Source organism: Ictidomys tridecemlineatus, chromosome 10 (assembly GCF_052094955.1).
Source record: "Ictidomys tridecemlineatus isolate mIctTri1 chromosome 10, mIctTri1.hap1, whole genome shotgun sequence".
Classification (NCBI taxonomy): domain Eukaryota; kingdom Metazoa; phylum Chordata; class Mammalia; order Rodentia; family Sciuridae; genus Ictidomys; species Ictidomys tridecemlineatus.
Window position 1 is genome coordinate 17,379,145 of NC_135486.1, and position 13,372 is coordinate 17,392,516.

The window sequence follows — 13,372 nt, forward strand, 5'->3', positions numbered from 1 at the left end:
TAAGTAAAAATCAAATGGGGTTTGCATTTATAAATGAATAATTATAAACTTTACATTTCAAATTCTCTGGTGCTTTGGTTCCAAACAAAATTTTATTTTTGGATTTAAAAAAAAAAGGGAAACATCTGTCATAAGTATTTTAATACATCCAGATGCATTGAATCATTAGTTCAACCATTAAAAATACACAGCCCCATCTCTGCAGCCAGCACTGATCCAGACACTGGGATACATCAGAGAACAAAAGAATTGAAGCAGCTTGTCCTCATGGAGCTGATTTCTAGAAGGAGAAAATAGATGATAAAAACCATAATGAAAATAATAAATAATGTGTACAATGCCTGAAAAAAAAAGGATTATAAAAATAAGAGTGGGATCAAGGTTGCAGGAGTTGGAGCAGCAGATTACAGTTTTAAGTAGGACAGTCAGGGTAAGTCCCTTGAGAAGGTGACATTTGAGCAAAACCTGAAGGAAGTGACTTAGCCAAGTAAATATCCACAGAAGGAGCACACCACGCAGGGAAAATAGTCAGGGCAAAGAACTGAAGTGGGAACACACCAAGTAAATTTGAGAGAGAAGAGACCAGTGAAAACAAAGAGAGTGAAAAGAGAAGTCGGAGGAAAATGGAGGCCAGATCATGTAGAGAGTATGGTAGGTCAGTGGGTCGATTTTGCCTTTTACTCAGTAAAAGTCAGACTCCATTGCAGGTTTTGAGCAATATTACATGACCGGTGTTTCCAGAGACTGCAGCGGCTGTTGTCATGACAGTGGATAGTCGAGAGGACAGGATAGAAGCAGGAAGAACTATTAAGAAGCCAGTCTGGAGGCAGATGAGAAATGACAGGACTCAGAACAGCAGAGAAGCAATAAAAAGTGATATGCTGCATACGCTCTGTAGCTAGCATCTCCTAATGGGTTACCTATAAGGTTTGGAAAGAAAAACTAGAGAATAGCTCAAATATCTGAGAGGCATCAGCAACTGGAGGAAGAAATAGTCATCAATTGAGAGGGTGACAGCTACAGGTGCCATGGGAACAGGCAAGGGGACTTGAGAGTCTGTGTCCAAAACTAAGCTCCCCATTTCCCCTCCTCCCCTCCGGGGTCCCCTGTAGCCATCAAATATCAACTATACATTCAGAGAGTTGGAATGAGGTCATTGTGACTGGAGTTTGGAGGTAGACCTGAGCTGGAGTTGCTGGCAGTCATCTGCATAGGGGTGGTATTTAAAGCCATGACACTGGATGAAATCACCAAGGAACTGAGCAGTTAGACAAGAAAAGCAGACCAAAGACTGAGCCTCCTCACGTGCCAACATTAAGAGGTTGATATCTAGGGGAAGACGGCGAAACTACATGGAGAAGGAGTAGCCAAAGAGGTAGCTGGGAACCTGGGGAGAGTGGTGCCCTAGAAACCAGGTAAAGAGGTGGTTTCAAGCAAGGGAGCCAGAGTTTTATGGGATGCTGCCAATCCGTCCAGTGGCATGAGCGAAGAGAGCTGGCCCTTCCACTTAGCAAGGGAAACTTCAGAACTGTGGGTAATCATGCCCTCATTCTTACCATTTTTAATTATGATAATTTGGAAAGTCTTTGGTATCTTGTTGATACCGTTGAGATTACCTGTTCTTTATTTGTACTTGACAGAACAGCAATACTCTTGGTGAGTAATAAACTTGATGTTTTCTATACTTGATGTTTAGTAAAGTCTTCTTAAATCTTCTATAAATCTTATTGCTATAAAACGATTGTTATAGTTCTGTAAGGGTTGAGATTATTGTTTAAACTCCTTATACAGTTTAAATTGTGCTATGGGAAAACTAACCTGATGGTTAAGACTAAAAGATGGAAATTTAAATTGCCTTTATATAAGAGTGCTCTCTGGAGGAACAAGCATTGTAATTTTATGGATTTTGTGTAAGATGATGTAAGATTATAAAATCTTAAGCACTGTGAATTTTTTTTTAATTTTAGCCGGAAGATTCTGGCATCTATACCTGTGTTGCTAACAATGCTGCCGGTGAGGATATGCACACTGTCAGCCTGACTGTACATGTTCTTCCCACTTTTACGGAACTTCCTGGAGATGTGTCATTAAATAAAGGGGAACGGCTCCAACTAAGCTGTAAAGCAACTGGTATTCCATTACCCAAACTAACATGGACCTTCAATACCAATATTATTCCAGGTTGGTGATTTGATTTTTCAGAAGTGAATAAGTGTACCTGTAGAGAAGTTCAGACCAGTCTCTGTTTCCTTTAGTTCTGGGAATCGCCTAAAAGTTACAAAGGAAAGGCTGATTGCTTTAAATTCTGTAACATGTGTGCCTCTGTTTGGATTTTGCCCTCGACTCGGTATGTATGCACTGTTGATTCTTACAAAAGGATCAATTGATCACAGGACTATATATTGCATGTTCTGAGTATATTTTTTTCACCTCAGAAATAATCTCCATCCCATGAGAAGACAATATTTTATGTAAAGGCAGCTGCTGGACCTCCCTCATTGATAAATGGATTAAGGTGGTTACTGTTGGAATCCTAAAGATTCACCTCATCTCACAGAAAACTCTGCTTCTCTTTATATGAACCAATCTCCATTATAGTGTAGATGGTTGTGTAGAAAATTCTTAGTCACTGTTTATTTTCACTACACATTCAGCTAATGCACGGGACCCAGCAGCACTCCTTCCTGGGAGGACAGATGTGTACTCATGGGGCTTTGTCATCAGTGTTAAGAGATCATCAGTAATGACGAGTTGTCCTATCCCACTGTTAGCAGTGGCTAAGTGTCTCGCTAGAAAAATAAGAAGAAGCTTGAGGGTTTTCTCTGCTGTTAAGATTTCCTTTAATGACTGGAATTCAACAACTATATTATCTTAATTAATAGCAATAGCAATTCTTGCTAAAGAAAAACCATGTCTAAATCATCAGTACTGTTTTCTGAAGGCATACTACTAATTAGCTACATGGAGTTTTAAAGTTTATATTCCACTTAATATTCAATATCATGACATTTTAAAAAGTAAATGGGGGAAAGCATGCAAAGTAAACATACTCAACATAAATTAGATATGGGCTGCTTTAGAATCTGATTTAGTACTTGTTGTTTTAAAACCAACGTGTTTATGCACGTGTGCACTGGAGGAACCAGCAAGTAGGTTCCATGCATCTGCAGGAGAGTGAGAGCCAAATGGAGGCCTCGGCCTCTCCCCACCCTGGGCCTCAGACACCCCTGCCACCTCCACTTCCACTCCAGCAGACCCAGACACAAAGAAGCCACGAAACAAAGTTCAGGTTAGAAAGGCAACGTGAGCTCCCTTGGCACATTGCAAGTCCAAAAAAAAAAAAAAAAGATGATAGATTGCTTTTAAAAGGAAATCATGGTGGTATCATGGGAAATTCCAGAAGAACTAAGAAAGTATTGGTATCTGATCAGATTTTCAGAAATCTGTTGACTTACCAAGGATGAACTCATATCTACTCGACAGAATGTTTCTATAGAAAGCTTTTGAACAAGCATGAAATTAAAACCATCTCTTGGATGATTCCTTCATGAACTTTAAAAATGGACTCTGAAGCCAGGAAAGCCAAGCTCTGCCTGGAGGGAAGCTTTGACTTCCTCCTTTGCTTCCTCACTGATGAAAGAATTAAGTGGCTTTTATCTTCATACAAAGGGAAATATTTCTATCAGAGGAAGAAAGTTCCAGTGCCTATAAACATTCCAGCCAAGATGTTACCAAAAGTGATCAACGGCACCCACCATTGGCGGAATTGTCTTAAACGTCTTTGAAAGTGGTTCTTGTGGTACTGTACCCATGGGTCACACCAGAAGGCAGATTCAGCACATGGTTGAAAAATATCATTAATGTCACAAAACATGGCAGAGAAGTGAGAAAGCTTAAAACTCCTATGTGTGAGAACCAAGAAGTCGCTTTCCCTTCTGTAGTCTCAAGGAAAGGAGGTGAAGAAAAAAGAAAGAGGAGAAGAATCATGAAAAGCCAAAGTGGAAGAAGAAAAACCAAAGTCTATGCAACAGAGGAAGAAGCCTTCAGCAGTCCTAACATAGTGTGTAAAATGGATGGTTCTCCAGCGAAGGACCCGAGAGAAACACTGGTGCAGTAAAACCCAATTCCAAATGCCAGGTAAATCTGAAGATGACATTCATAACTGGTACCAGTGAGGAAATACCAGATAAGAAAATGTCGAGATGCAAAAACATGCCACTGGAAATCTCTACTCTGAAAAGAGTCCTGGTCCCAGACACACGTTATGGCAAAAAGAGAAAGACCTTGCCAGCTGCAGAGACCCCAGAGGTTACAGAGCCTGAGACGCAAGGTAAAGACCCAAGAAAGAAGCCAAAAATGAAAAAAGGAGAAAGTAACTTCATGGGGGGGAAAAAAAAAGACCTGAGACAGACTCCAAAAAAGTCAGAAGCCAAGCTCTTTACTGTTTCTGGATAATCTGCAAGATCTGCAAGACAGGCACCTACACCCCTAAGCAATGGTCAAAAAACCCCAAGAGGCCCGGTTAAGCTAAATACAGTAACTCAACCAGAAGGAAGCAGCAGAGTCACCTGAAGAGCCTTTTCTTCAAATAAATGCATTTTTTAAATTATTTTTAATTGGTACGTTATAATTATACATAAAAGTAGAATACATTGTGACATATTCTCATGTTCACATAGCATAATTTGGTCAATTTTGTTCCCCAGTACCTCCCTGAAGAGTTTTGTAAAAACACACAGGTCCAGGGCTGAGTGTGCATCTCAGTGATGGACGGCTTGATCCGCATGCACAAGGCCTGGTTCTATCCCCAGCACCACAAAAAATAAATAAATAAAATGAAAATACTTGGGTCCTGACCTCCGCACCCCTTCTCCACTGCAATCTTCTCCAAAAGTGAGGCCTGGACCTAAATGTTTTTTGTAACCTTCAGAGGTAACTCTGACATAGGTACCTGGTTATAAGTGGTTTGAAGTAAAATGTCTTTTTTAGTTACTCTTCCTTGTATTTGCTGATGTGAGAGAGTGCTTCTCCATGGTTGATTTTCATTATTAAAGAACAACATTTGCTTCTGAGGGAAAAAAAAAGAAAAGATGAGCATGTTTAACTTACATTCTCTTCCAAAATTATAACCGCCTTTGTAAATATTTATGTCATCACCATTTATGACTTAATAACATAACGTTTAAATTTATTACAAATCGGTTCATGTTGCGGTTATTACCTAACTAGCATATATTTTCATGATTTCCCCTCTGACTTGCCAAGTCAGTTGAATTGTAATTGAAAAGGTTTTTCATGTTCTGATGAAATTGTTTGGGAGGAAAAGTGTTAGTGGAATGAGATGGAAAATGCCATATTTCTGAATGAAAGGTGTTTTGAAACCCAGAGAGATGTTGAGCCAGTTTTAAGCAACATACTGAGATGAAAGGTTGACTTTAATCTAAAATAATTTAAAAAAAAAAAATGTTTTCATTCACTTTTCCTGTTCCTCTGGCTGTTTTTCAAATGAGTGTCTATAGACATAGTAAATAGCCCAGAGGGAGAAATCTGTGGAAAGGCCTCTCTTGCCCAGTGCCATGATGAGGTCTCTCTGGTTCGCTACTGACCGACTCATAAATCTAACCTGCAAAATACTGAGCGGTCGTGAACCTTTTCCGAGGTTTCTGAGAAACGTTTGTGTTGTTTCCTGACTTGTTCCCCTCAGCCCACACTGACAGTGGCGATGGACACAGTGAACTTGTTATTGAAAAGGTGTCAAAAGAGGATTCGGGCACTTACGTGTGCACCGCAGAGAACAGCGTGGGTTTTGTGAAGGCGATCGGATTTGTTTATGTGAAAGGTAGGGAAAAGCACTCCGTTTTTTATTTACACTTGATCTGTAATGAATGGTTTCTGTTTTGTTTCCCTCTTATGTAGAAATACAATATAGCTTCGGTTTATTAACCCATTCAGTTCAATTTCTCAGGTGTGCAAATTCATGAGAAAAAATCTGCATACATCACTTGGGAAAGAAGGAAAGAAATCATTCCGCACAGTGGAATCACCCTCTGAGAATATTAGAATTTACAAAATTATCTGGTGTTGACCATGGAAAAACCCAAGAAGTTTTTAAGTGACTTTCCCCCCAGTTTACTAAATTATCCTCCTAAATGGGTCAATAATCACAAAGAAATTATCAGCACCTACTTTGAGTCTGAGCCTGTTCAATGATGTTTTCCAGAACCTCCAGTCTTCAAGGGTGACTACCCTTCTAACTGGATTGAACCTCTTGGCGGGAATGCAATCCTGAATTGTGAGGTGAAGGGAGACCCTGCCCCAACCATCCAGTGGAGTAGAAAGGGGGTGGATATTGCAGGTAGCCACCGAATCCAACAGCTGGGCAACGGCTCCCTGGCCATCTACGGCACTGTGGTAAGTTACATGGAAACTGTTGCACACTTAAAGTTCTACAGCCAGTTCTCCTGTGTAAGTAACACAGATGAGAAGTGTTTCTCTTTCATTCCTATTTAACTCATAAAATCTGAACCACTGAATTCTCTTTTGCATTTTTACCTTTAATTTTTTGAAATTGATCTTTGGTACATAAAAACAATAACGTACATATAGTGGGACACCAGAAGATGTTTTGATATACATATACATTATGTAATGTTTAAATCAGATTAAACATTTTGACCTCTCCAAACACTTCACATTTCTTATGGTTAAAACATTCAAAATCATTTTTTCTAGCTTTTGGAAACATACACTGTTATATATGGAAACACTGCTGTGCACTAGCACAGCGGAAGTCCTTGCTCCCATCTAACTCTAACTTGGTACCCAGTGATCAACCTTCCTGCAGCCCTCTGTCTGCCCTAATCTCCCCATCCTCTGCTCAGCACCAATCTATTCTCAAATTCTATGAGATCAACTTTTTATATTCCACGTATGAGTGAGATCAACCAGCACTTGTTTCTGTGTCTGGCTTAAAATAATATCTGTAGTTCTCTCCACGTGGTCACAGATGACAAGATGACATCCTTTTTTTTAATGTCTGAATAGCATTCCATTGTCTATGTGCTCACATTCACTTTATCCATTCATCAGCTGGATTCTTTTTAAAAAACTGAGACAATATTTGTGATATTTTTCAGTCCTTTCAAGTAAGTACATGCACATCTGTTTTAGAACAAGGAAATGGAAGAGCTACAAATAGTTACAAGTATGTTATAGGGTAGATGTTGATAATAAACTGACAACCATATCAGGCTTTCCCAAAACTTCAGCAATTAGGGAAATGAGTGTATTTGCGGTTATTGTTCTAATTTGGAGGCCAAGTGACCCTAAAGTGAGGTATTTCCTTGAGAAACTCCTTAACTAGAATACTTTGGTTAATTTGTTAACTCATGTTTTATGAACCCATTTAGATGCTTTGCTTGTTTAATTGATCAAAATAATAATTAAAATATATTAACTAATCACCTGTTCCAATGGCCCATCCTCAGACTTTATTTTGCTTGCTTTTACTTCACCATGAGAGATTATTTGTACTTGGAGTTGATGTCACACTAAGAAATCTCAGTCTTTTTCATTTGTATTTTCTCCCCTTTTCCTTTATCCAAATATTACTATTTCTGAATTCTGTATATTTCTTCTAATACCAATGTTAATATGAATACTAATTTGATTACCATACAACTTCAGATTCTTTTTCTTAAAGAGAGGTAACGTTTTTATATAGCTTTATTTCATTCATTTTTTTTTATGATGCTGAGGATTGAACCCTCCCACGTGCAAGACACGCGCTCTACCACTGAGCCACAACCCCAGCCTCAGATTCTTAAATATGTATCTTCCATCCTGAAACTCTTCCATGTTCTGTTTCCAGCTACCTACTAGAAACTTCTATTTGGATAGTACATTGAAACCTCTAATTAAAAACATGTGGTACAGAAAATAAATACTATATGAATTTTACTTATTTTCTATACCACATATGTGTAATTTGTGGCTTCCATGCTATAATTTATTTCTTTAAGTAGATTAGTTTTGTTTGTTTTGCTTTGCTTTGTCTCCTAAATTCCAAATTCCCTAGACGGAATCCTTACTTAATATATTGTTAACAACCTCCTTTACAAAGTACTCTTTATTTGTTGCTATACACCAATTACTTTAATGCTTTTTAAGGTATTCATAAGAATAAAAATGACACTTTGATTTAGTAAGACAATTTTAAATAGTGGTTATAAAATAATGTTACTTTTGCTTTGATTTCCTACCAGTCATTATTCTTGGAGATTGACAACAGGCTGTTAGGCTATACCTCCACCCATTTCCCTTTTTAATCCCTCTCTGTTTAGGCCTATTTATGAGTTTAATAATATGTAGATATTTCTATTTCCATTAAAATGCTTTATCAAAAATGAAATTTCAAATAAACTAGCATTGTGGTGAAAAAGTGACTTGCGCTTTTCTGTAGGCTCACATTTTTTATGAAAATACTGCTTATTTCCATAGAATGAAGATGCTGGTGACTATACATGTGTAGCTACCAATGAAGCTGGGGTGGTAGAGCGCAGCATGAGTCTGACTCTGCAAAGTAAGCTGCTTAATTAAACCCTAATTCATACTCAAAAAACGGTTGCCTAATGAAGAGTGTTCCTTTTCTTTAATTTTACAGCAAGTCCATTTGCTCTAGCTCAGTGTGCCTACCTTAGATTTCTCCTGACGATCCTGCTATTATCATTGAACATAAACTGATCTACTTTTTCCCAGATGCTGTCCTTATTTTACCTAACATACACAGTATAAAATGCATTGACTGGTGGCACAGCCTTTTTTACAACAGATTCAGTGGAGTACCCTTCCTGTGGTTCACCACAGTACTTATAGCATGCTTACAAAGATAGCACTTTAAAAAATATTTCTTAAAACTAGAGACTAACGTAAATGAGCTCAGAAGTGCTCCCGGTGGGTTGCCATCATCTTCCATGAAATAACTGTGCTCTCGGTGGAATCCACATGCTCTTCATGGAGCCCTGTAGTGAAAGCAATCAAAAAATGGAGATTTCATAATTAGAAAACCATGAAAGTTTCCAGGGGCCCACTGCACAGTCCACAGAACCATACCGAGAGGTGACCTGAGGACAAAATCATTGGACTAGGAATTTAAGCAAACCAACTTATTTTGTAGATAGACTCAGTATTTAACAGATTAAATTTATATTCTCTTCATTCACTTGTGAGAGATTCTCTAGACTAGTATTTCGTAACAGCTGTTGGCCAAACTAGTTGTGTAAGACTCGAGTCCATCATAGGTATTTAACAGATATCTAAGGCAATGTTTAACTAAAGGACATATATGTCAAGTGATAATCTCATGGTGTGTTATTGGATAGCATTCCATGGTCAAATTAGCCTGAGGGGGAGAAAATGGCTTTTTAAAAGTCTATTTATTTATTAAATACATAAAGAACACTACTGTGTGCCCTGCCTTGCTTAGGCATACCAGGTTTCTTTTCTGTACATCTTTCTAGCAATGTTAATATGCTGTTGTAAATTATGAGTCACCACGACAAGAATATAATAGGCCACATTTTCCACATAAATGTCATTCCCCTGGCTTCCCTTGGCTCTTTGTGGGGTGAATGTAAATAGGGTACAACACAATGAGTTCCCGCTGGGTGGGTGCTCCACTGACCCAGTAAGGCTGAGTTAGATCAGCTCATCTCTGTACTGATTGAAAACAAATGGAGCATATCACAAAGCCACAAATACAATTCAGCTCAAATTAAGATTGAACCACCAGAAGCAATGTGTTCATTTGGGTAAAAGGCTCATATTTGATTGATAATTATGTGAATGATGGAATTATTATAACCTTGAAAGATGTACATGTGGACTTTTATTTCTATGTCAATTGATTGCTTTATGGAGCAATTAGAAATGTTCAAATATGGTATCTAAATGAGGATGCTGAGTTTTATTTGGTACTTTCTTTGGCTATAGTAATATGAACAGAAGAACTTATTTAGTCATTTTGTAGTCACTTAGTGTTGGGTGACAAATTTGAGGTATTTACATTATTCAATAGCAGTTGCTCAAAGTCATAATCTAATCTCAATACTAGAAGGGAAATAAAATTATTGGTCCTGAAACTTTGTAGAGTGAGGTTAACGTAATCTTCCGTTAAGGGCACATGACTGGGATGATGTGGGGCATGTGTACATATAATGCACTATAGGACACATGGCTGAGAGTCCCAACTTCATGTGAGGGAATTATTTTTATAAAACACATGTCAGTTATCCCTTTTCAGCATATTAATATCATATCAAACAACATTGTACTTCTGTTTTGTTATTAAGTTCTGTTCATTACAGATAACACTTCTCAACCTCAAAGAAGACTTTGGTCTTAACCACTGTCTGAAACCTTGTATGCTGCTATTCTCCAGGTGGATCATCCTTTCTAGTCTCCTGATTGTCTAAATCTATCTTCATGTTGTGTCTTCCTCCCCCACATAATTGGGCTTCCTCCCACACCAGGGATTGAACTCGGGGGCACTAACCACTGAGTCCTATCCCTAGCCCTATTTTGTATTTTATTTAGAGACAGGGTCTCGCTGAGTTGCAATGGTTTCTTTGTTTGGCCCTCTTTTTAATCATGCTAGACAATCTTCTGAAACTACTCATGAAAGACTCACAAATCTATAATCCTTTCCCACATCTCTGTTCTGAGGTTTAGATGTGAATATCCACCTGCCATCCTGGCATCTCTAGATAAATGTCTCACAGACATCACAACCTCAACAGTCCTGGATGGATCTAGTCATCATTTACCCTTAACTGCCCCCAATACATTTCTGTATTCTATTGAATTGTCTAAACAGACACCCTGTTGTCCAAATCAATACCCTAGAGTCATCAATTCTTAATTTTTAACATTTCTTCCTTTTCCTTTCCATGTCCAGTGGAAAGCTTTGGTTTGACATATTGTTACTGTGGTTTATGCTCCCATATTAGCATATATTCTATAGTATACTATAATACTGGTAAATAATTAGTTACTTATCTGTCTTATTAGTGGGATATAAACTCCTTGAGCTAGAAATAATAACTGTTAACTCTGTATTCTCAGCACGTAGCACAATGCCTAGAAAATAGTAAGCTCTCCATTCACGTTTATTGAACAAACGAACAATGACCGGTGATGAAGATTGAGTTAATAAGTACTCTACCTGAAAAACAACTGAAGGAAAGACATGAATATTCATCATGTAAGGCATAGACAACAACAGCATTAGTAACTATGATTACTGTGTGCTTACTCTGTTTAAAATTTATGCTTAGTCATCTTAATGGACTCTAACAGCTATCTTCTAAAGTAGGCACAAATTTTAAGGACGGAGACTCACAGAGTAGTGAGGAATCAAAGCAAAAGTTGAATTAGAAAGCATCACTGAAGAGGCCAGCTCTAGGCTAACCCACTGGAGGATTTTAAATTCTTGACACTTAAAAAAAAAAAAGGAGTTTGAGAATTTCTATGATTGTCAGTTAAACCTGTAACCTTAGGCTTGGGAAGCAACAGTGTTTTATCAATGAATCAGCCTAATTTTTTTCATAATAATGTTACCATGTTGTCTATGATGAAATGTTAACGGTATGTACTTTACACAGGTCCTCCTGTTATTACTCTTGAACCAGTGGAAACGATTATTAATGCTGGTGGCAAAGTCACATTGGATTGTCAGGCAACTGGAGAACCTCATCCAACTGTTACATGGTCCAGACAAGGGCACACCATTCCCTGGGATGACCGAATTCGTGTGTTGCCCAACAACTCATTACATATTGCAGCCGCTCAGAAAGAAGATACTTCTGAATATGAATGTGTCGCTCGTAACTTAATGGGTTCTGTGCTTGTCAGAGTGCCTATCATAGTCCAGGGTGAGTGTGACTAGGGGGATATTCATATTAAACAGTACCTGCAGCAACTCAAATAATAAAAATTATCATGCATCTTGGTCTGAATCTCATTAATGGTAAGACATTTCTAGATGGGCATAGAACAAAAATCACATTACAGTTTAAGACTGAAGAGAATAAAACTATACAGATTATTTCAAAATGCCAAGTGAATGATTCAAAAAAATCCCAAACTAAATTTTTTATTCAAAACTTAGTCAAATAGATTCTCAGAAATCAATATTGATTGTATATTTTAGAATGATCCATACTCGAAAGGTAAACAGTATATAAACGTCATGGTCTCTAACTTCCAGCAGCTCAGACCTGAGAGAAAATGCTAATGAACCGAAGTTCTTCTCTCACTCACTCCTAGATATTAGCTTCACCTTAAAGGAAAGCTTCCATAAGCCATTCTTCAACAATCATAGATTCAGCTCTGCACCCAGTATACAACTTAATTGAAGTCTGATTTACAATTCTGGATGTAAAAATGCTGAGACAAAGTTCAATGTTTTGCTTGCAGTTCATGGTGGATTTTCCCCATGGTCTGCCTGGAGATCCTGCAGTGTCACCTGTGGAAAAGGCATCCAGAAGAGGAGTCGACTCTGCAACAACCCCCTTCCAGCCAATGGTGGGAAGTCGTGCCAAGGGTCGGATTCAGAAATGCGAAATTGTCAAAATAGGCCATGTCCAGGTACAGTTCTGCCTTCGGTTGATAGGCATGTTCTTAATAGATATGACTTCCATTCCCTGCCTGTAGACTACCTCAGTATAATAAGCATTTTAATTGAAATGCAACTCATGGCATAATGGTTCACCTTTGTGCAGTGGATGGTCACTGGTCAGAATGGAGTCTCTGGGAAGAATGCACAAAGAACTGTGGACGAGGCAACCGAACGAGGACCAGAACTTGCAATAACCCATCAGCTCAGCACGGTGGGCGTCCATGTGAGGGGAATGCTATGGAAATAATTATGTGCAACATTAAGCCTTGTCCAGGTAATAATCCATCAGTAGTATTAGGATATCCAAAACTCTTACATTTGAATTTCTATAAAAGCATTACAGTCTCCTTTTTGTGCAAAGATGTTATGACCTTCACCTTTGAGAACAAATTTATGCTCTCTGTTCTTGGTTCTGGTTCATGGATAAACCTGTGAAGGACATTAATCAATGTTAAGTAAAATATCTGATTTAATGGAACGTGAAAAAGGCTCTTCACTGCGGAGTACTTTTTAACCATGTAGAGAAAACTTAAATATTTACAAAGTCATAAAACCTTAGAGCTGATGAGGACTTCGGGTAGCATCTATTCCAACTATCCAGTTGAGGTGAGAATAGTGAGCCTAGAGAGGTCAAAGCCTTCCTTAGAAACACACCATTGGTGAGGGGTAAAATTCTAGTAACTCCCATTCACTAAT

The 13,372-nt window shown here is 38.2% G+C and overlaps 1 protein-coding gene across 2 annotated transcripts in view; it reads left to right on the forward strand.

Annotated features, from left to right (window-relative positions):
- Hmcn1 (hemicentin 1) overlaps window positions 1-13,372 on the forward strand; it is a 376,766-nt gene that overhangs the window by 328,236 nt on the left and 35,158 nt on the right. For both annotated transcript variants that reach the window (XM_040277215.2, XM_078022483.1), the window contains 7 exons: window positions 1,968-2,181; window positions 5,705-5,839; window positions 6,221-6,411; window positions 8,500-8,581; window positions 11,661-11,930; window positions 12,475-12,645; window positions 12,780-12,950. In XM_040277215.2, the coding sequence (XP_040133149.2) occupies window positions 1,968-2,181; window positions 5,705-5,839; window positions 6,221-6,411; window positions 8,500-8,581; window positions 11,661-11,930; window positions 12,475-12,645; window positions 12,780-12,950 (1,234 nt within the window). The remainder of the gene's footprint in view (window positions 1-1,967; window positions 2,182-5,704; window positions 5,840-6,220; window positions 6,412-8,499; window positions 8,582-11,660; window positions 11,931-12,474; window positions 12,646-12,779; window positions 12,951-13,372) is intronic.